Genomic DNA, 23,378 nt, shown 5'->3' on the forward strand with positions numbered 1-23,378 from the left:
CCGCTCTTCCAGTTCCCGCCATCCTCCGCGAGCTCAGGCGTTGGCGTTTCGGGGCCTGGCAAACCCCCGCCCCGCCTCCGCGCAGGGGCTTCTGGGAGTTGGAGTTTGCTTCTCTGTAGCTGGGCAGCTGTTCTTGGTCTAGTGACCACCAGCCTGGACAGCTACGGAGAACCCGCCTTAGGTAGAAAGAACGTGATTTTTTTCCTTTGCAAGAGCTTGACCCAGGACCCTAACTGCTTAATGCATATTTAGGTCGTTTTCTGTACCTTCCCAGTTCTACTGATGCTAGTGGTTTAGTAATATAAACCTTTTCTATGTTGTGGGTGAAATTATGTAACCTGTGATGAGGGAATCCCTTCCACGAATTACTTTGTAGTCCAGCGTGCACGCTAATTCATACTTAAAAGAACTTACAGATTTGGAATGTGACGTGTTTTCTCTTTCAGTAACTTCACGCCTCTCCAAGAGGCCAATTTTTTTGTAAAGATTTTGTGGGAGCTATGTAATGAGATGGGGAGTTTCATCTAACGACATCCTCTGACAATAAAACATGTTTAAATTCCCTACGAACTTGGTACTGTCTTTTATTTTAAGTTAAATTGTAATAAGTTTTAATAATATTCATGTTCTAATACTGTGGTACAGGCCCGCAATCCCTTATCTTAACTCTGAAAGCCAGAAAGCTATGAAAACCAAACGTTTTCAGTAAATTTGGTACCACATCTTACTTGGCAGCCAGACGTGACCAGAGCTAATGTAAGGCTGTTTGTGGTCTTTATCCCATTAAGTGGGAATATTCATGTTTTGCTGGAGAAATATCAGTGGGTTTGATTACAGGTTGCAGCACCAGACCCCACTGGGGACTTTCCATAATACATCCAAGTTATCCGCTTCCTAAAATCTGATAAATTCAGAATTCTAAAACACATTTGGCCTCAGAAGGTTCAGATAAGGGTTTGTGAAACCGTTATAATTGTGGTGTTTTTTTTTTTAGCCAGTTATTAAATAAGCAGTGGACATTTGTGTGCATATGAACTTAGAGAACTTACCTCTTGAAAGTTACATTCATGGTTATTTTACAGGTTTCTTGTATGTTTTACCCAAAACCATTTTTTCTCTTTCTGGTGTATTAATCAAAGACGAGTCTGAGGTCCAATATTTCAAGGAAGAGATACAGTGTTACATTTAGTAAAATGCATTTAGAATGATGTTGTTTGCAACAAATTCGTTGCTTCTGGGTCCCTTCCCATCTCTCCTCAATCAATAACAAGGCGTCATCCTTCTCCTCTTTGCAGAACCTCCAGCATTTACTCTGGTGGAGTTAATTTGCCTAGTGTAATTTATGTAAGCAAATGCATATATTCTTCCATAGCCTGTCACTCATATTCATCTCATAAGCACTCAGCTTTTATACCAACATCTCAAACAAGCGTGATGGACTTGGTAAACCAGTAAAGATGTGCATTGCTCTTCTAATGTGACCAGTAAAGTGTACAATAAGCGTAACCTTCAAGAAGCTTGAATTGTTGGAGTTTTCACTGAGCATTCCAACCTCATAGTGGATGAATGTTTAGGAAAATCAATAGTCTATAGCTTATTCTCTTTCAGTAAAATGATACATTTTAGCAAAATTTACCAGAAAGTTAATTTTTTGCTCAGCATATCATAACATCCCACTTTTTGCAGCTGACACCTCTAAATACAGTGAACAAATCAGAATGTGAATTCTGATAATGGATTCCTATTTCACTTTAGCATTATTGCCAATGTCAGAACTTGATTAGTTAAACCAGATAGTGAAAAATCCAGTCGTTAGGGTACAGACATTTAAAAATTAATTTGGTTTTTGTTATTCTTGTTAACTTTCTTCCTTTTCTCCTTGTGTTTTTCCCAAGCAATGTGTTATTTTTGTAACTATTTTAAGGATTCTTTGATAAAAAATTAAGAATTTGAAACTATTTAGTCGTGACAATTCATTCTAATTTCTGCTGTTACTTGGATTAGCATCTTAAAGTAATGTATAAAGAGGGTAGCATAAGTTTGGTACTTTTCTTCCTTTGTCCAGCGAAATCCTCTTCAACTGATTCCTTAGATCAGCCAAATCACCCATATTGCCGTTCTACCATCTACTGTTCTACTCTTGTTATGAGAGTCTGTTCAGGTTTTACTCCATTTTTATAATCCCCATTATTCATTTGGCATACATCTATTGAGGGTTTTTTTTTTTAGCTTTTTATTCTGAATTTTAAAACACCCCTGTGCTTAGATACTAATTAGTTATTTTGTATCAATGTCTGCAGAGAACAAGTAGGTTCATGTGCTTATACCCAAGATGTTGCATTTTACCATGTAGCTGTGAGCATTTTGGTCTTAAGAAGCATTCTGTACTGATTCCTTGGGTCTACACACCAGTCTTACCTATTTAAGTACTGTAAATAACATAAACCTCAGTTGTATTTTTATAAATGAACTCCTATAGGAAGTGATACGTTATATTTTCTGTTTTTTAAATCAACAGTTTAGCAAAGCATTGTTACCGTTGTCAGAACTTTATTAGTTAAACCAAACAGTGAAATCCAGCCTTTATTTTATAACTCTAACTTTCTCCATTTAATCTGAATTATGGAGGTTTTAATATTTGCTTATATGATGCCATATTATGCTTTTATTTTCAGGAAGCAGTCAATTATAGATTTCTTCAAACCAGCTTCAGAACAAGGTATGTACACTGTTGAAGCATTTTTTGTGGGCTAATTTGGGGGTGAGGAGAGAGACAGATTCAACTTTAAAACCTACTCTAAACTGTTTTAGTAAACGTAGTGTTCAAAATTGGAAATAAAATGAAGATGCAGTATTTTTTTTTAACAAGGATAAACTGAAGTTCTAAATATCATGAGGAGAATCTTTTTGCTATTGTGTTTTCTTACGTTTAAAATTTATCCTAGTCAAAAATTTAATGTTCATAATACATATTATTTTAATTATCTAATACAGCAATTTATAGAGCCATAGGGAGGTTATATGATGTACCAAAAGAGAGCTTTATGAAACTAAGGCTTTTAACAAATAAATCATGTCTTAATTTCTCCTGTACCCCCCAATAAAGTGTGTATCATTATCCAAGTTGTTGGTTTGAAAATTTTTGTGGTAACATTAGTATAGTTTATATTTTAAACATTAATAATTTAGAGAAATGTTAAATATTTTACTTTTAGTAACATGCAATTTGTATGTGTTTTAATTGGCTATTTAGAGAGATACATGTTGGATTCACCACAAAAATCAAACATCAAATATGGAGGAAGTAGATTGTCTATCACTGGGACAGAGCAGTTTGAAAGGAAACTATCCTCACCAAAAAAATCTAAACCCAAAAGGGTGCCACCAGAAAAGAGCCCTATTATAGAAGCTTTCATGAAAGGTGTTAAAGAGCATCATGAAGATCATGGTATACATGAGTCACGTCGGCCTTGTGTGTCACTAGCCTCCAAATATTTAGCCAAAGGAACAAATATCTATGTTCCTTCTTCATATCGCTTGCCAAAGGAGATGAAGTCACTAAAGAAAAAACATCGATCCCCAGAAAGAAGGAAGTCACTATTCATTCATGAAAATAGTGAGAAGAATGATAGAGATCGAGGCAAAACCAATGCGGACTCCAAAAAGCAGACCACAGTAGCAGAAGCTGACATCTTCAAGAACAGCTCCAGAAGTCTTAGCAGCAGGAGCAGCCTGTCCAGGCACCACCCGGGAGAAAGCCCACTGGGAGCTAAATTCCAGTTGTCACTAGCTTCTTACTGCAGAGAACGAGAACTAAAGAGGTTGAGAAAGGAGCAAATGGAGCAGAGAATCAACTCCGAAAATTCTTTCTCAGAAGCAAGCAATCTTTCCTTAAAATCTTCTAGTATAGAAAGAAAATATAAACCAAGGCAGGAACCAAGTAAACAGAATGATGTCATACCTGGAAAGAACAATCTGTCAAATGTGGTATGTGTAAGAATTATTGAATTAGCATTGCTACTGCTATATCACATTTAGAATACTAAATTTAAAAGTATTTAAGAGTTGTTATATCACATTGATGTCTTTCCTGAAGGAAATATTTATGCACAGTTTGTGTAGAAGCTGGTTTCATTAGGTTTCCTCCAGTTGCCCTTCATCGACCTCAGTAAAGCAGTGTTTCTTATCCATAGTTTTTTCAGACCAGGAACAAAGATCTTTTTTAGTCAGAAAAGTAAGCATTCTTTTTTTTTAAGGCAAGTATAGTCTTATTTGTTTATTTGTAAACAGCCTTGCTGTGTCACTCATGCTGGAGTGCTGTGGCATGATCATGTCTCATTGCAGTCTCAAACTCCTGGGCTCAAATGATGCTCTCACCTCAGCTTCCCAAGTAGCTGAGACTACGGGTACATGCCACCATATTTGACTAATTTTTGTATTTTTTTGTAGAGACAGGGTCTCCCTATACTGCCCAGGCTGGCCTTGAACTGCTAGCCTCAAGTGATCCTTCTGCTTCCTGCACTTTGGGAGGCCTAGGTGGAAGGATTGCTTGAGCTCAGGAGTTTGAGACCAGCCGGAGCAACGTAGCGAGACCTTGGCTCTACTAAAAATAAATAAATAAATAACCAGTCATGGTGGCATGTGCCTGTTGTCCTAGCTACTTAGGAGGCTAAGGTGGGAGGCTCGCTTGAGCGCAGGAGATTAAGGTTGCAGTGAGCTTGCACTGCAGCCTGGGTGACTCCAGCCTGGGTGACAGAGCAAGACCTTATCTCAAAAATACACTGTTCTAATATAATATTATTCTTGAATTATTGACATAAATGTAAATCAGCATTATGAAAACTGACTTCATTTTTATGATATTTTTCCATTTTTATGATACAAATGCCCTTAATTTTTATGATAAAAACCTTAAGATCTTTATTTTATTATAGACATTAGGCTTTGCCTCCAAATGTGAGTGCTTGCCTTATTCAATCTAGAAATTTGTGTTTAAATGTTAGGAAGAATGCCTTCACATTCTTTGCTGTTCCCAACACTTAATTAATTTTATCTCATTGTGCTCATAGGAAAATGAACATCTCTCAAGAAAAAGATCCTCTTCTGATTCATGGGAACCTACTTCAGGTAGAATCAAAATTAAATTTATGAATTTCTAAATAAATTTCCATTTTAATGGCACTGCTTTTTAAAACAAATTTGTTTAAATATGCAGTTCCCTTCTTGGGGATGAATTCAGTGTCTCATATTACTTAAGAGTTTGGTAAAATCATAATAAAAAAGAATAGTCCCTGAATCTAGTACTTAAGATTTGGGTTTGTTTTTGAGACAGGGTCTTATTCTTTGTCACCCAGAATGGGATGCAGTGGCATCATCACGACTCACTGCAAGCCTTGACCTCCTGGGTTCAAATGATTCTCCTACCTCAGCTTGCTGAGTAGCTGGGACTACAGATGTGGGCCACTATGCCTGGTTAATTTCTTGTATTTTTGTAGAGACGAGGTTTCGCCATGTTGCCCAGGATAATCTCAAACTCCTGGGCTCAAGTGATTCTCCTGCCTTGGCCTCCCAAAGTGCTAGGATTACAGGTATGAGCCACCATGCCTGACCTAGTATGTATAATTTGTAATCTGTCTTGAATCTTCTCTGCCTTCTTCAGGAGTTCCTAACAGTATGTTTCTCATACTGGTATTCAGTGTTGTCTCCTGAATCCTTGGCTACATCAAGGAAACATAATCTTATAATCTTGGAATTGTAGACTGAGGTCTTGGTATTATGTTGAAGATGCTTTGTATAAGGTTGAAACTGTTACTGTGATAAAAAGCAGTGTTCTCTAATATTTCAAATGCAAGGATCCCTTTTTAATGTTAAATTTCAAGGATATCTACATGACGTTAGTTTGTACTTTTAGCATCTAATGATTGAAAAAAATAAAATAATAAGCCTACTGTTAATTCAGTACATTTTATCGTTTTTTAAAACTAGAAAATAGAAGATTCAAGCACAAACACTGCAGAAGTTTGCAACAAGAAATGAAAGGTCTCCATAACTAACAACAGTTAATAGTCTAGTGTATCAGATTTTTTTCCTGATATGATTATACACTTTGAAAAACAGGGAGATTCCCACATTCAGTAAGATACATTGGACATAATAATAGCTGACTTTCATTGAGTACCTACTGCGTGCTATGCTATTTTATGTGCTTTTAATTCATTTGAACCTTATAACTTTATTATGGTGGTTTACTTTTAGAGATGGAAAAGCAGAAGTACAGAGAGACAGTTCTAACTCCTCCTTCAGGTTTCATCTACTCCTTCATTTTATTTGTATTTTAGAGGTACATTGCATTTTGACCAAGCACCCTCAACTAGTAAAATCAATCTTCAATAGAAGGAACTTCTAGGATACAGGAATAAATCTAAAGTTTTATGTGTTTTTTGTTTATTTAATTTTTATAATGTTGCTGATTTTATGACCAAATTTTAATGAATTTTGACATTATTGTACAAGAACAGGAATTTCTCAGCCAGGAGATTGCTTCTTCACTTACTGTATTGCACATTTTTAATACTAAATACATGATCACTTTGCACCAAAGTTAATGGAAGAACAAAATATTATTTTATATAAGGGGCTGCTACTGGTGGTGTGGCTACCACATTATTCCTTTTCTTTTTTCTCTGACTTAAGATTTTAAAAACTTTCGATTTCCTGGATTTGCAAATTTCATTCATGGTGGCTAAAGCATAAGTTTCATTTATATAATCCCACCTAGCAAAGTTTTTGAGTACTGCTTGGAAAAGATGCTTTCTACATATTTTCAGAGGCTGACTTATGATGGTTGCCTTCACTTACATTTTTATTACTAATATTTCTGCATGTATTTCATAATCACTAATAATTATAGCATTATACTCTTAATAAACATACATTTATACTTCAGTTGACTAACATCAACAGAATTTCAGCATATAAAGGACAAGGGGTTATTTCACTCTAGATAGCATGAAGAATGCTTATTGTGTCTGATGGCAAAGTTATTAAAAAAATCCAGGCCAGGCACGGTGGTTCATGCCTGTAATCCCAGCACTTTGGGAGGCCGATGCAGGTGGATCACCTGAGGTCAGGAGTTCGAGACCAGCCTGGCCAACATGGTGAAACCTCGTCTCTACTAAAAATACAAAAATTAGCTGGGCATGGTGCCCATGCCTGTAATCCCAGCTACTCAGGAGGCCAAGGCAGGAAAATTGCTTGAACCTGGAAGGCGGAGGTTGCAGTGAGCGGAGATGGTGCCACTGCACTCCAGCCTGGGTGGCAGAGCAAGTACTCAATCTCAAAAAAAAATAAATAAAAATAAAAATCCAAATGGTATGTCTTGCTCATCTTGTTAATACACTTATCAGTTGTCATGGTGATGTATGTAATCACGCAATCATTAATCACATACAAGTTCAGGGATTTCAGAAGTAATGTTAGCATAGGCATTTGGCCCTTTGGTCTTCTAGAGCCCTGTCTTTTGGCTGAATTCTGAGGTGAAATTTAATCCGTTGCTCGTACATTTCATAACTGATTAATAACCAATCACCTATTAATGGCCATTGGATTTCTCCTTTTGCTTAAGATGGAGTCTCACTGTTTCCTAGGCTGGAGTGCAGTGGTGTGAGTATAATTCACTCGCAGCATTGAACTCCTGGGCTCAAGCAATCCTCCTGCCTCAGCCTCCCAAAGTGCTGGGATTACGGGGGTGAGCCACCCTCCTTTCTTTTTACCAACTCAATCTCTCTCTTATATGAATATTTTATGTATTAGTATATTTGAAAAGTTGTAAAACAAATATTCTCTACAGGCTGAACAAAGGATACAAAAATAATTATGAACATTTTGCAATTAATCACCTGACCTGAAGAGCTTGCTAAAGGGGATCCTACCTGCAGTACCAATTCACTTTTCTCTAATTCTAGATGATGAAACCTCGTAATAAGCTGACTTATCCTAAACATCTTCTACAAACAGTGTTTGTCTCCTCCTGGATCAACCCTGGATAATTCCTGAGCAAAGCAGGAATTTCTCCTCATTTCTTGTTGTATTTAAATTATCTGACTTCTCTAGAAAAATGGAACAGAACTCAAACTGGCAGCTCTGTAGCTCATTTTTTGTAATCTCATACTTAAAAGTGTGGTAATCAGTACCCCAAATCTTCTCTTTTGTTTAGTCATTTAATTTCTCATCCTGTGACCCCTGTCCTTTTTTATAAGACATTTAATCCCGGAAAACTGAATGGATTGGAATGATTTCCTCGAGTAATGGGAGATATCTGTAAAAGAACAGAGATAAGGGCATTTGTTAATTAATTAGTTAATTTCATTTTTATAAATTGAATTTTTCAGATTATATATTGATCAAGCTATCCAAATCGTAACTGCTTAACTCTCAAGTTTGGTTTTGGGGGGCTTTATTTTATTTTACTTATTTTGACACAAGGTCTCACTGTGGTGCCCAGGCTGGAGTGCAGTGGCACAATTATAGCACATTGTAACCTTACGGGGCTCAAGCAGTCCTCCCACCTCAGCCTGCCAAGTAGGTGGGACTACAGGCACATGCCACCACACCTGGCTAATTTTTGTAGTTTTTGTTGAGACAGTGTTTCACCATGTTGCCTAAGCTGGTCTCAAACTGCTGAGCTCAAGTGATCCTCCTGCCTCAGCCTCCCAAAGTGCTGGGATTATAGGCATGAGCCACTGGAAATGGCCAAAAGATAAGAAATTTTCTGAGTAGAGAAGGGATTGATGGGGTTGTACTTTTTGTAGAGGCAGGGTTTCGCCTGAGCTCACGAACTCCCGCCTTGGCCTCCCAAAGTTCTTGTATTACAGGCATGAGCCACTGTGCCTAGCCATTTTGGGTTTTTCAAGCAAACTCTTGGGGAGTGGAGACATCTGTCCATGTGCAGAAAATTTGATTTAGGGAAATCTGGTTTGGGGATAACCAATTGTATAAATAGTGAATTTTTTGTTGTTGTTGTTGTTGTTGTTATTTTGTTTTTTTGAGGTGAAGTCTTGCTTTGGTACTTAGGCTGGTCTTGAACTCCTGGGCTCAAGTTATCTTACCCCTCAGCCTCCTGAGTAGCTGGGACTGTATAGGCACACACCACTGCACCAGGTTAAAGTGAATTTTTTTTTTTTTTTAATGGAGTCTCGCTCTGGTGCCCAGGCTGGCGTGCAGTGGCGCCATCTCAGCTCAGTGCAACCTCCACCTCCCAGGTTCAAGCGATTCTCCTGCGTTGGCCTCCCAAGTAACTGGGAGTACAGGCACGCACCACCATGCCGGGCTGATTTTTGTATTTTCAGTAGAGACAGCGTTTCGCCATGTTGGCCAGGCTGGTCTCAAACTCCTGACCTCAAGTGGTCTGCCTACCTCGGCCTCCCAAAATGCTGGGATTACAGGTTTGGCCCACTGCACTCCACAATATGAATTTTTAAAAACTGGTTCATTCAAATGTATGTGGTTATTAAAGTACTTCAGGATGGGGCTATAATAAACATAGCTTACATTAGTTTCCTAGGGCTGCCATAACAAAGTGCCAAAACCAGGGTGTCTTAAAACAACAAAGTATTGTTTCACAGTTCTGGAAGCTAGAAGTTTAAAATCAGGATATCAATAGGGCCATGATGTCTCTGGCAACTCTAGGGGAGAATACTTCCTTACCTCTTCTAGCTTCTGGCTTTTGCCTGCAATCTTTGGCATTTCTTGACTTAGAGCTGCATCACTCCAGTCACACAGCATCTTTTCCTTGTGTATTTTCACTTTGTATTCCCTCTGTGCATGTCTGTCTTTGTCTCCAAATTTTCCCTTTTGTAAGTACACCAGTCATACTGCATTGGGACACACTGTGATTTTTTTTTTTTAATGAGAGATTAATATTTATCTGCCTTCAACTGCTTATCCTATATGTGTTTTAAAGTACTATACATTTAAATGTAGAAGTGTTACATTTCTGCAACCAGGTTGTCCTAGGTCTAAAAGAATTTCCAAAAGTGCCTATGGAATCCTTAACTTGGTACCAATATACAGTCGTTTGTTTTAGGGAGTGGCATCTTTAATTCTGTTAAGGTGGTAAACTTTTCATAGCTTTGGAATTAAAAATGAGCATTTGTCATTAGCTTTAAATTTCTTGGACACCAGTATTTATCCAGTTGATAAATAACATTAACTCTTTTTCTGCATTCCATACATGGTGACTAATCTCAGCCTTAATACTTAGAATTTTAAACATTCTAGACACTCACTGAATAAACTTTATTAAAGTTGGAAAGTATATTTTTCACTAATCTAAGAAAAATTAAATTTTAGCAGGCGCTAAGCAGAATAAATTCCCTGAAAAAAGAAAAAGGAACTCTGTGGACTCAGATCTGAAAAGCACAAGAGAATCTATGATACCAAAAGCAAAAGAGTCCTTCCTTGAAAAGCGTCCTGATGGACCACATCAGAAAGAAAAATTTATAAAACATATTGCACTGAAGACACCTGGTGATGTGTTACGCTTAGAAGATATATCCAAGGAACCGAATGATGAAACTGATCGCTCTTCTGCAGGCTTAGCACCTTCAAATTGTAGCCACCATTCTACCAGGAATAGTGACCAAATCCGAGTGGCAGGTGCCAAGGAGACTAAGATGCAGAAACCCCACTTACCTTTACCTCAGGAAAAGTCTGCAATTAAAAAAGCTAGCAACCCTCAGAAAAATAAAACCACTAGCTCCATGACAAAGGAGAAGGAGACAAAACTACCTTTACTTTCCCATGTTCCAAGTGCTGGTTCCTCTCTAGTACCATTAAATGCTAAAAATTGTACTCTTCCAGTTTCTAGAAGAGATAAAGAGCGTTCCTCATCTAAAGAATGTTCTGGGCATTCTACAGAATCCACCAAACACAAGGAACACAAAGCAAAGACTAATAAGGCTGATTCTAATGTATCTTCAGGGAAAATTTCTGGGGGACCTTTGCGCTCAGAATATGGCACTCCTACAAAGTCTCCCCCTGCTGCTTTGGAAGTTGTGCCATGTGTCCCAAGCCCTGCAGCACCTTCAGATAAAGCCCCTTCAGAAAGAGAGAGTTCAGGAAATTCCAATGCAGGTAGCAGTGCACTGAAACGAAAACTAAGGGGTGATTTTGATAGTGATGAAGAAAGTTTAGGTTACAACCTAGACAGTGATGAGGAAGAGGAAACATTAAAGTCACTGGAAGAAATCATGGCTTTGAACTTCAATCAGACTCCTGCAACTACAGGAAAGCCTCCTGCTCTTTCCAAGGGGCTTAGATCTCAGTCATCAGACTACACAGTAAGTAGTTCTGTGACATTTATCTTTACTTGAAGAGGGAAAGATGATTAGTGAAAGGGGTGGATTTTTGGAACTTACTTTAAAATTTAGTGTTATAACTCATAATTGGACTGAAAATGGAATAATTCTTGTTTGGTAAATGAGTTTCCATATCTTCAGTTTTATTACTGTTAAGTCAGTGGTCTCCAAACTCTTTTGATCACACACACTTTTATTAGTAAAAACAATTTTTGAGCATGTACCCCGACATATATGTATACCTTTAGATTACATGTACCACTATGATACTGTGTACTTTCTAAAGCATATGCAAAAACAGAATTTAAAAGGAAGAAGAGAAAAATAAGTATTTTCCTATAGAAGTTACGTAGAAGTTACTATAGACTAAGTTCTACTGGAGTCTCTATAGAAGTTCCATATAAATAGAAGTTCTATTATTTTCTTCCTGCACCCCAATGGATCACCTTGCACACCCCCTGCTTTGGAGACCACATCTGTAAATGAAGGTAGTGTGTAGAAATGTTGTTGATTGTGGTGTGCAATTTTATTTATAAAGTGCTTCATTCTATCTTGGGAATAAGCTGAATTAAATTCTAAGATGTCTGTAAAATTTGGTGGGGAAGGTGTTAATATTCCATGGTAACACCTAAAAATTAGTAAAAATTCTACTAAAATAGAATTTAAAAGTAAAGACAGGGTAGCCACAGAGTCCTTGAGTGTTTGCAGTCACATCTCAAAGTTAGCAGGGTTTTATAAGTACTGCCTTTCCTAATAGGTAGTAAAATCAATTTGTCTGCAGTGCAAAATACTGAATTTAAAGCATGATGGTGAAAATTATCCTTTAAGAAAGGTTTTATCCTGGCCCAGATTATTGAAATAGAAAATAGTCTTCCATACCCTTAATTACTTAAAACATCCCAGTTCTTCTACTAAGACATGTTGTAAAGTATTTCTAAATTTTCTTGTTTTAGGAACATGTTCATCCTGGAACTTACACAAATACCTTAGAGCGTCTAGTGAAGGAAATGGAAGACACACAAAGGTTCGTTAGCATAAAGATTAATTTGCTAAATTTAACATTCTGCTTGTTTGTGTGGCTTACTTTTAATTTACCTTTTTTAAAAAATCGTGAGAAATTAGCATGCATTTTGGACTCTGTTGTCAACTGTGTTAGAATAAGATATGTTGGCTGGACACAGTGGCTCATGCCTATAATCACAGCAGTTTGGGAGACAGGCAAGATTACTTGAGCCCAGGAATTCAAGGCTGTGGTGAGCAGTGATGGCGCCACTTCACTCCATCCCGGGTGGCAGAGTGAGACCCAGTCTCAAATGAAAAAAAGAGGCCTGGTATGGTGGCTCATGCCTGTAATCCAAATACTTTAGGAGGCCAAAGCAAGCGGATCTCTTGAGCCCAGGAGTTTGAGACCAGCCTGGGCAACATGGTGAAACCCCATCTCTACAAAAAATACAAAAATTAGCCAGTCATGGTGCCACATGCCTCTGGTCCCAGCTACTCAACAGGCCGAGGTGGGAGGATCACCCGAGCCCAAGGAGGTCAAGGCTGCAGTGAGCTGTGATTGAGTCACTGCACTCCAGTCTGGGTGGCAGAATAAGACCCTGTCTCAAAAAAAAGAAAAAAAAAGGAGTAAGACGGGCTCTCTTCTTCATAGACTAGATCAAAAGATCCAGGTTTTTATAGTATACTGGAGTAACTAATAATATAAATTCCTCTCTGTTTATTACAACTAGTATCTGATAGCTGAAATTCTAGATCGAAAGTGTGGGTAGAATTTTTTGTGTTTTTTTTAATGGAAAATACATATAAAATTTACCATTTTAACCATTTTTACATGTACAGTTCAGTGTACATGTAAAAATTAAGTACATTTATATGTTGTGCAACCATTACCACCATCTAGCTTCAGAACTTTTTCATTGTTCCAAACTGAAACTCCATATCCATTAAACAATAACTCCCCATTCTCCCCTTCCTCCCACCCTCAGCAACTACCCTTCTACTTTGTCTCTATGAAATTGACTGTTTTAGGTACCTCATGTAAGTGATATTATATTTGTCCTTTTATGACTGTCTTATTTCATTTAGGGCAGTGTCTTCAGAGTTCATTCATATTGTAGCATGTGTCAGAATTTCCATTCTTTTTAAAGCTGATAATTCCATTGTATTATGTCTATAACACATTTTCTTTAGTCATCTGTCAGTGGACCTTTGGATTGCTTCCACTTTTTGGCTACTGTGAATAATGCTGCTATGAACATGGGTATACAAATCTCTCTTCAGGTCTCTCCTTTAAATTCTGTTGGGCATATATACACATAAGTGGACTTACTGGATTATATGGTAATTCCATTTAATTTTTTGAGGTACCGCCACACTGTTTTCCACAATGGCTGCACCATTGCACATCTGCACCAACAGTGAACAAGGGTTCCAGTTTCTCCACATCTTTGCCAACACATTATTTTTTTCTATGTTTTTTGTTTGTTTGTTTTGATAATAGCCATCCTAATAGTAAAGTGGTATCTCCTTATTGTTTGGTTTGCCTTCCCTAATGACTAATGATGTTAACATATTTTCATGTGCTTATTGGCCATTTGTTATACAAGTGGAGAAATGTCTTTTCAGGTTCTTTGCCTGTTTTTAATTGGGTTGTTTGGTGGGTGGGGGGGTTCACACAGGTAGAATTTTCTGAAATATTTCTATCAAGTTACTCTTTTGAGGAAAAAGTTTAGAATGATGATGGACACCGCTCTCCCCGCACTGCCCGCCCACCACACACACACATGAGAGAGAGATCAAAAAGTTGAGAATCATAATGATCTTAATGAAATTTATGTGACTAATTATGGACAGGTTTTGCTAGTAAGAGGGGAAAAATATATTCCTTGTTAATTCAAGGAATGTCCTTGAACATACCCTGGAGAACTTCACTAACAGCTTAGCTGACTTGATTACATAGAAGTTGGTATGTGCTACATATCTCAAATTTGATAACCAAGTAACTAACTTTAGGAATTTTTCAGATGATTAGTAGTTCAAAAGCTTCCTCCTTTCTGAATTTAATTAGAGAACTTGTCTGTATTGTAAAATTCTTTAAATATTTCATGAATTCTTGTGATCTGTGATATGGAATCTGAAGTTCCTCCTTTAAAATCGAGCACTTCACAAATGAAAGATAGGGGTACTAGTTTAATCGAATGATTGACCCTTTTCTGTAACGATAGAACAGTACATTTACTAGTTATTTACTCTTCAGCTGTACTTATCCACTGTTTGTGGCTGGGGTAAGAACCTTGTTTAAAATAACTTAATCTGGGAGAGGCAGTATAAGCAAGGACTCTGGAGCTAGACTCTCTGGCTATGAATCCCACATTCTTGCATTACAAGCTCTTGCAAGTTACTTTGCTTTTCTAATGTCAGTTTTCTTATCTATAAAAGGTGTATAAACTACTACATGGGGTTGTTGTGAGGGTTAAAAGAATTAATATGTAAAGCCCTTAGTACAGTGCCTGTCACATATTAAGTGCTTGGTAAGTGTTAGGTGTTGTGATGATGATGACAGTGACAACTACTGCTAGAAAGCCTAGTTAACTTACCAGGGTTTTTTTCCCATTCTGTAAGTGGTTTGGACAGATCATTCTTGAAGTTCTAGCTTTATGGAAATCCTCAAGTCTTTTATGCAATGGAACACTATTCTAATGCCACACTGGTAACTGGGTAAAAACCTAGCACCTAAAATATATCTGTTTTCATGAAAATTGTACATCATGATGTATTTGGGAGACATAATTTGACCTATAGTATCACAAAATTTGTCATATACCAGGGTACTTAATAAGGGTTTTCTTTGTGCTGCTTTTAGATATAAACTGAAGACTGTTTTTTAATATTCTTAGAGTAAACTGTTATAACATTCATTCCAATTCTCAGGCTAGATGAACTGCAGAAGCAACTACAAGAAGACATAAGGCAAGGCCGAGGCATTAAATCCCCAGTCAGAATTGGAGAAGACGACAGTACAGATGATGAGGATGGCCTCTTAGAAGAGCACAGGTATAGCATTTTTCATAATGTATTTTACCCTATTAAAGTTTTTACATTTTTTTTGTTTTGTTTTTGTAAAATAAATGAGCCATCGATGGCTGTTAGTGAATAATTTATGATAGGTTTCTAATCTGTCTGTGATGGGTTTGAAAGGCAAATGTTAGGATCAAGTTTCATCTTTTATTTTTCCTCCTGGTTATTGTTTCTTTTCACGTAGACACAAGTGGCTTTTGACTAACAGCTACAAAAAGTGGAAGAAGCAAAGCATACTTTTCTCATGCTAGTCTTCTAATTTGGGATTAAGATTGGTTTGAAAAATAGTTTTCTTTGCACCCAGCTTTTAAATACAAAAGTATATGTAGTGTAACAATTTGGTATTGATTGACTTGTTTTTATGTTTCAGGGAATTTCTAAAGAAATTTTCAGTTACAATTGATGCTATTCCTGATCATCATCCAGGTGAAGAAATATTTAATTTCCTCAATTCTGGAAAAATTTTCAATCAGTATACCTTGGATTTAAGAGACTCTGGTTTTATTGGACAAAGTGCTGTAGAAAAACTTATTCTTAAGTAAGTAGAAAAATAGACATTTTACTTTTATATGTATAAAAAATTACTCTAAAACACTTCTGACTTATATAATCTTCTAAAAGGTTAATTTCTATTATGACCTATTAAGTTTCCTAATCCTCTTATTACTAGTGATCTTTATGTTTTTTTCTTTAATTATAGGAAGCAGTGTAGGATAGTTGTTTGACACATCGCATGCCTTTATTAATTAGGATTGAGATCAGTATATAATAACAGTGACTGTCAAAATAATAGTGGTTTAAACAAGAAGTGTATTTGAAAGAAGTATAAAAGTAGCAAGTCCAGGGCTGGAGTGCCAGTTTTACCATATAATCTTTCTTCTCCAGCATTCTTAGCACCTAGCTTCGGGTGCTATTAGAGCTCCATCCTTTAGTTCAAATTCCCAGAAATTCCACACAGCATTTCCACACACTCTAAGTTAGTTGAATAGAACTTAGTCAATATGGCCACACTTGGCCACAAGGGAAGCCAGAGAGTGATGTTTATTTCAGGCAGCTAGTGTTCGCAGCTACAAATCAGGGTTCAGTTACCAAGAAGAGAGGGAAAAATAGATGCTGGGATGTGCAGCTAGTAATCTCCACCACAATGCCCAAACTGATCTAATTTCTCTCAGTGCATGATATCTCAGCTCTAGAGAGATCACATCAGTTTTGCTGCCAATTTTTTAAAGTACTTCCCCAGTCTGAGACTTGATAGGCTGTCTCTCAACACTACCAGCAAATATAGCTTTGTCTACCAGTTAAATATGGAGCCTAGCCAACAGATTGGATCAGCTTTAGGCCATCAATTCAATTTATTTTATGAGTAACTCATCCATATTTGTGTAGAGTCCACCTCCATGGACTGAAGACGATTTGCTTGCTCATTTCTCTGATTATGTCAGATGTGATGGTGGTGGTGGTGATAGTAGAAGTATTTTGCCATGAAGTTAATAGTCATGTTGATTTTACTTTATTTTTTCAGATCGGGAAAAACAGATCAGATTTTTTTGACAACACAAGGTTTCCTTACATCTGCTTATCACTATGTCCAGTGTCCTGTCCCTGTGTTAAAGTGGCTATTTCGGGTAAGAGGAATGTTTGGAGGGTTATAGTTGCCTCCTACTATATTTCCAAGTCAAAAACTTTTAAATATAATTTTATTTGTACATTACTGCAGAAAAAAATTAATGTAGCACATCCATGATGTCAGTGACTTAGAATGTGGCAAAAAGAGTCAATGTAAAGAGATTATAAAGGAAGTGATAGTGTAGATAGTTGTACAGGACAGTCAGTGTTAGTTGTACCTGAACCCTTCATCACAGTGATAAATCACTATTATAGTTAGTTTTAGAAGGGATTGTCTAATGCTTACATACCTAAATTTCTTTTTAACGTTTTTTTCATGTTTATGGTGGTACCTGTATACATTTTCAGAATTTTAATTGTATACTAATATTTCCCCATTCGTATATATGGTTTTTTTGGATGCAAATCCAACTGATTCTTTTCCCCATTCATATTTAACGCTTAAATCCACTTAAATAATTATCATAAATTTAAGATATGATAATTCCACAAAGTTAATTCAGTTGGTAACTTTTTAAATATCAGTGGTATCATTGATGCTATGTATAGAGTTCTGGTATTACTCTAGATACTTTGGACCTTCATGCAGATTAATGTAGAAGTTTCTTACTCTTGACATTTGTATCACCCGGGCGCAGTGGCTAAGGCCTGTAATCCCAGCACTTTGGGAGGCCGAGGCGGGCGGATCACGAGGTCAGGAGTTGGAGATCAGCCTGGCCAACATGGTGAAACCCTGTCTCTACTAAAAATACAAAAATTAGCCAGGTGTGGTAGTGAGCACCTGTAATCCCAGCTACTCAGGAGGCTGAGGCAGGAGAATTGCTGAACCCAGGAGGTGATTTACAGTGAGCCAAGATCGCACCATTGCACTCCAGCCTGGGGGACAGAGTGAGACTCTGTCTCCAAAAAACATTTGTATGGGAGAGCATGGAAGGGGCTTTTTCCTGTATTAATAGCTTCTGTATCAACGAGTGCTATAGTAACTACCCAGTTAGATTGGAATTATCCTTCTTCCAAAGACAAGAATGATTATGAATGACAAGTTATTCTTGGCAGTGGCTCATGCCTGTAATTCTAGCACTTTGAGATACCAAGGCAGGAGGATTGCTAGTTCAAGACCAGCCTGGGTGACATAGCAAGACCACATCTGTTTAAAAAAAAAAAGTTATTCTCAGGTTACTGAGTATTCTACTTTAATAAAATCCTAAATGTGTGAAAAATATACATTCAGGAAAAAGGAATCGTAGTATAAAAGAGTCCTTTACAATAAGTGAGTGTTTGCCCTGGAAATCCTATAACAAAAAGGAAAAAAGTATCAATGTTATCAAAGAACTGCAGCTATATATAAAGTGAAAAGTGGGAAAACGTGGAGTTCTACTCTGGGTTTTATGATAGCATCAAGAAATCTCGTATTTAGTGAGAACTGGAGAGATATTCCAGTACAGCCTTTCATTCGTTGTTTTATATAGTCGGCATTTTGAGTGCCAGCTGTGCCAGGCACTGGAGAGAACAGCAATGAAAAAATCAGTGTCTCTGATCTCATGAAGCCCACATGCTAATATAGAGGAGACAGACAATAAACAAGTGTGTGTGTACACATTTATAAGTGTATTATGTCGGATAATTGCTATGAAGAAAACGTAGGGTAAGGTGGATACAGAGAGTACCAGGGTGAGAGAAAAAGTTTGCTTTTTTAAAGTGTAAAGTAGTTGAAGGTCTTGCTGTTAAGGCAAGATCCAAGTAAAGGAGTAGCTTGTCAATGTCACTCCTAAAGTGTTCCCTCACTGCCTCCACCGAAAATATGTGGACACATGCTCCAGATAAGGTCTGTCTTACCAGCAGTTTTCAGTGAGACTCTTGCCTATCTGAAGAAACCTACAAATTTCTACTTCTTACAGTTCAAAACTAATCATGCACCGTACTCCAGCCTGGGCAACAGAGCAAGACCCCATTTCAAAAAAAAAAAAAGAAAAACTTCATTTACTGTTGTGCTGGGGCTTCATTATTCTCTAATTGTATATATCGTTTCTTAAACCTCTGAGTAAGACTTTGCATTTATCTATGTTAATTTGCCTCTTGTTGATGGGGGTCCATCATTATAGCCATTCAAACCCTAATTATGACATACAAGCATACCTTCATTTAAGCAGTTTTTTAATAAATTTCATATTTATTTTCTGAAAACCAGACTAATCATTCAGTAAACACTTTCTCTGTGTAAGACACTTTGTCTCATTTCTCCTTTTTTGATTCCAAGTCAATTTTCATCATGGGAGGATTTACCAACTTGTAAGTATTTTTAGAAATTATGTCAATTCATTTTAATGCTATACTCCTAACTAGTATTTTGTAAGTTTAATTGTTAAAATGTAATTAAAATCCTTGCATTTTTGTGATTTTATCATGAATATCTAAATGTAGTAGACCAGAAAAAGGTTAGAACTTTTTTTTTTTAGCGATTTTCAAAAGGAATTCAGGTTTGATTGTGAAAATTTCGAGTAAAATGGAAAGGAGATTAAAATTTATTTATTTATTTGTTATTTATTTGTTTGTTTATTTTTGAGAGACAGTCTCACTCGGTCGCCCAGGCTGGAGTGCAGTGGTGTGATCTCTGCTCACTGCAACTTCCACCTCCTGGGTTCAAGCGATTCTCCTGCCTCAGCCTCTCAAGTAGCTGGGATTACAGGCCTGTGCCACCACACCTGGCTAAGTTTTGTATTTTTAGTAGAGACGGAGTTTCACCATGTTGGCCAGGCTGGCCTCGAATTCCTGGCCTTAAGTGATCCCCCCACCTCGGCCTCCCAAAGTTATGGGACTACAGGTGTGAGCCGCCGCACCCAGCCTGAAATATTTTTAAAAAGAAGTTTCTGTCAGAATCTGTTTTGAGTGAACAATTTAAATTTTTTTTAATTAGAATAAGAAGGCTGAACTCCTCCCAAGTCCTAATTTCTGGAGCTGTTACATTTTAGTCAGTGTTTTCTAGAGTATTCTCTGCATTCAAAAATTGCCATGTAACTTAACATAAACAGAACATGTGAATATTTCTTATAACTTGTTTATTTCGGATAGCAGTAAATTATTGAGCATTTCATCTCAGAGTATTGATATGTTGTCCTTTTCATTGGCTTCATAGTATTCCTTTGTTAGGCTATACCATGATTTATTTAACTCAGTCTCAACTGATAGACATTAGATTGCTGTATATACTCCTTTACACATTTACTTATCTGAAATCAATGTATTTCCCACCCTGGAATTTTTCACCCACCACAAAAAGACTGTTAGAAACCTTGTCCTATGTGTAACATGTTTGTGAATGGTGTTGCCTCCTAGTGGCAGAGCTTAGCAGCACAAACATCTGCATAGCAGAAGTTTTTTTTCCACATAGATTGTGTTCAGAATGACAGGCCATATGACTGATTGAAAGTAGAGTTCAGGTTACTCTTTACATTTTTATTTTATTTTATTTTATTTTATTTATTTATTTTTAAGACAGAGTCTCGCTTGATCTCCCAGGCTGAAGTGCCGCAGTGGTGCAATCTCGGCTCACTGCAACCTCCACATCCCAGATTCAAGCGATTCTCCTGCCTCTGCCTCTCAAGTAGCTGGGATTACAGGCACCCACCACCATGCCGGGCTAATTTTTTTTTTTTTTTTTTTTTTTTTTTGTATTTTTAGTAGAGATGGGGTTTCACCATGATGGCCAGGCTGCTCTCAAACTCATGACCTCAAGTGATCTGCCTGCCTCGGCCTCCCAAAGTGCTGGGATTACAGGTGTGAGCCACTGCACCTGGCAACCCCTTACGTTGTAAATCTTTTTTTTTTTTTTTGAGATGGAGTCTCGCTCTGTTGTCCAGGCTGGGCAGGAGTGCAGTGGTGCAATCTCACCTCACTGCAACCTCCGCCTCCCGAGTTCATGCCATTCTCCTGCCTCAGCCTCCCAAGTAGCTGGGACTACAAGCGCCTGCCACCACACCCGGTTAATTTTTTTTAAAAATATTTTTAGTAGAGACGGGGTTTCGCCATGTTAGTTAGGATGGTCTCCATCTCCTGACCTCATGATCTGCCCGCCTCAGCCTCCCAGAGTGCTGGGATTACAGACGTGAGCCACTGCACCCGACTACACTTTAAATTTAAATGTATTATAATCTATGGCTTCTAAGCAAATGAAAAAGATAACAATAGAAATACAATATGTGTTCGTCTACAAATCCACTATAAAATTACCTTGTTAAATGATTTAAAAATTTTTTAAACTTGAGATATTTGTTCCCAAAAAATTGTCTTGTAAAAAGTGTCAGGCTGGGTGTGGTGACTCACATCTGTAATCCCAGCACTTTGGAAGGCCAAGGCAGGCGGATGACGAGGTCAGGAGTTTGAGACCACCCTGGCCAACATAGTGAAACCCAGTCTCTACTGAAAATACAAAAAATTATCCAGGCATGGTGGTGGGTGCCTGTAATCCCAGCTACTTGGGAGACTGAGGCAGGAGAATCACTTGAACCTAGGAGGTGGAGATTGCAGTGAGCCAAGATCGCGCCACTGCACTCCAGCCTAGGTGACAGTGCAAGACTCCGTCTCAAAAAAAAAAAAAAAAAAAAAAGTTATATCAGAGGTTAGGTGCGGTGGCTCAAGCCTGTAATCCCAGCACTTTGAGAGGCTGAGATGGGTGGATCACTTCAGACCAGAAGTTCAAGACCAGCCTGATTAACATGGAGAAACCCTGTCTCTACTAAAAAATACAAAAATTAGCCAGCCTAATGGTGGCACAGGCCTGTAGACCCAACTACTTGGGAGGAGGAGGCACGAGAATCGTCTGAACCTGGGAGGCAGAGGTTGCAGTCAGCCGAGGTTGCACCACTGCACTCCAGCCTGAGCGACAGAGTGAGACTCCGTCTCAAAAAAAACAAAGATATATTATTTGTCTCTAAATTCCTGTATGTAAAAAGGCGTTACAGGCATGCTATTTGCATCTAAATTCGTGTATGTAAAAAGACTAACTGGGTGAAAGTATAAAATAAAATAATAACTTCGTATAAATATTACCAATTAGTTGTTTTGGATTTTTTGGGCTTTTTTTTTTTTTTTTTTTTGAGACAGGGTCTCCCTCTGCCACGCAGGCTGGAGTGCGGTGGTATGAATCACTGCTTGCTGCAGCCTCAGCCTACCGAGTTCAAGTGATACTTCCGCCTCAGCCCCTCAAGTAGCTGGGACTATAGGTATGCACCACCACACCCAGCTAATTTTAAAAAATTTCTTGTAGAGGTGGGGCCCTGCCATGTTGCTCAGGCCAGTCTTGAACTCCTGGGCTCAAATGATCCTCCCACTGCAGCCTTCCAAAGTGCTGAGATTGCAGGTGTGAGACACTGCAGCTGGCCCTAGTTTAAAAGTTTTAACCAAATTGCACTCACATGAGGCATAAGACTACTTTCCTCCTTTCTAGTACTCCTATGAATGCAGGGTAGTATCAGTATTCTTGATCATTGCCAATTTAGAAGTCAATCAGTGACATCTTTTTTTTTTTTTTTTTTTTTGAGACGGAGTCTTGCTCAGTCGCCCAGGCTGGAGTGCAGTGGCACAATCTCACTGCAAGCTCCGCCTCCCGGGTTCACTCCATTCTCCTGCTTCAGCCTCCCGAGTAGCTGGGACTACAGGCGCCTGCCACCACCCGGCTAATTTTTTTTGTACTTTTAGTAGAGACGGGGTTTCACCATGTTAGCTAGGATGGTCTCGATCTCCTGACCTCGTGACCCACCCACCTTGGCCTCCCAAAGTGCTGGGATTACAGACGTGAGCCACCGGGCCTGGCCAATCAGTGATATCTTACTGTTTTTATTACATCTCTTTGATCTAGTGATATTGAGCATCTTTGAAAAACTATGTTGGTATATTATTTTGTATATTCGTATCTTATTAATTTATGGTTTGATTTTTGCCTGCAGCCTTTTCCTTTATGGTTTTTTGGTTTCATGTCATGCTGTTTACTAAAAAGACATTTTTTGAAAGTTTCAAATGTTTTATTTGTCTAATTATAAATGACAGTTGTAAAAAACAAAAACAGCATGTTAGAATGTAAAGAGCTCTGACTTTAGAATTAAACTCCACATTCTCCACATATCATTTATATCAGTTGGGCAGAATATTTAATCTCTCTGAACCTATTTGCTCATATGTGTAATGAGTACCACTTCACAAGGCTATCATTAGTATTAAATGCACATAAAATGCCTTTATTTTATTTTTTATTTTTGTGACACGATCATGGCTCACTGCAACCTCCACCTCCTGGTCTCAACCAATCCTCTACTACAGGTG

At 37.9% G+C, this 23,378-nt stretch overlaps 2 protein-coding genes across 5 annotated transcripts in view; one reads left to right on the forward strand and one right to left on the reverse strand.

Annotated features, from left to right (window-relative positions):
- The window catches only part of NDUFB8 (NADH:ubiquinone oxidoreductase subunit B8), a 943,883-nt gene that overhangs the window by 395,036 nt on the left and 525,469 nt on the right, over nucleotides 1-23,378 (reverse strand). The window lies entirely within an intron of this gene.
- Nucleotides 1-23,378, forward strand: part of SLF2 (SMC5-SMC6 complex localization factor 2) — a 51,656-nt gene that overhangs the window by 358 nt on the left and 27,920 nt on the right. For 2 of the 4 annotated variants that reach the window (XM_050804960.1, XM_050804959.1), the window contains exons 2-9: nucleotides 2,676-2,719; nucleotides 3,254-3,987; nucleotides 5,070-5,127; nucleotides 10,351-11,339; nucleotides 12,311-12,381; nucleotides 15,291-15,413; nucleotides 15,808-15,975; nucleotides 16,960-17,062. In XM_050804960.1, coding sequence (XP_050660917.1) covers nucleotides 2,676-2,719; nucleotides 3,254-3,987; nucleotides 5,070-5,127; nucleotides 10,351-11,339; nucleotides 12,311-12,381; nucleotides 15,291-15,413; nucleotides 15,808-15,975; nucleotides 16,960-17,062 — 2,290 coding nt within the window. Of the gene's footprint in view, nucleotides 1-2,675; nucleotides 2,720-3,253; nucleotides 3,988-5,069; nucleotides 5,128-6,255; nucleotides 6,304-10,350; nucleotides 11,340-12,310; nucleotides 12,382-15,290; nucleotides 15,414-15,807; nucleotides 15,976-16,959; nucleotides 17,063-23,378 lie in introns of all 4 variants that reach the window. The other 2 variants (XM_050804958.1, XM_050804961.1) reach the window with 2 other exon arrangements.

This window comes from Macaca thibetana, chromosome 9, assembly GCF_024542745.1.
Source record: "Macaca thibetana thibetana isolate TM-01 chromosome 9, ASM2454274v1, whole genome shotgun sequence".
In the NCBI taxonomy this organism is placed as follows: domain Eukaryota; kingdom Metazoa; phylum Chordata; class Mammalia; order Primates; family Cercopithecidae; genus Macaca; species Macaca thibetana.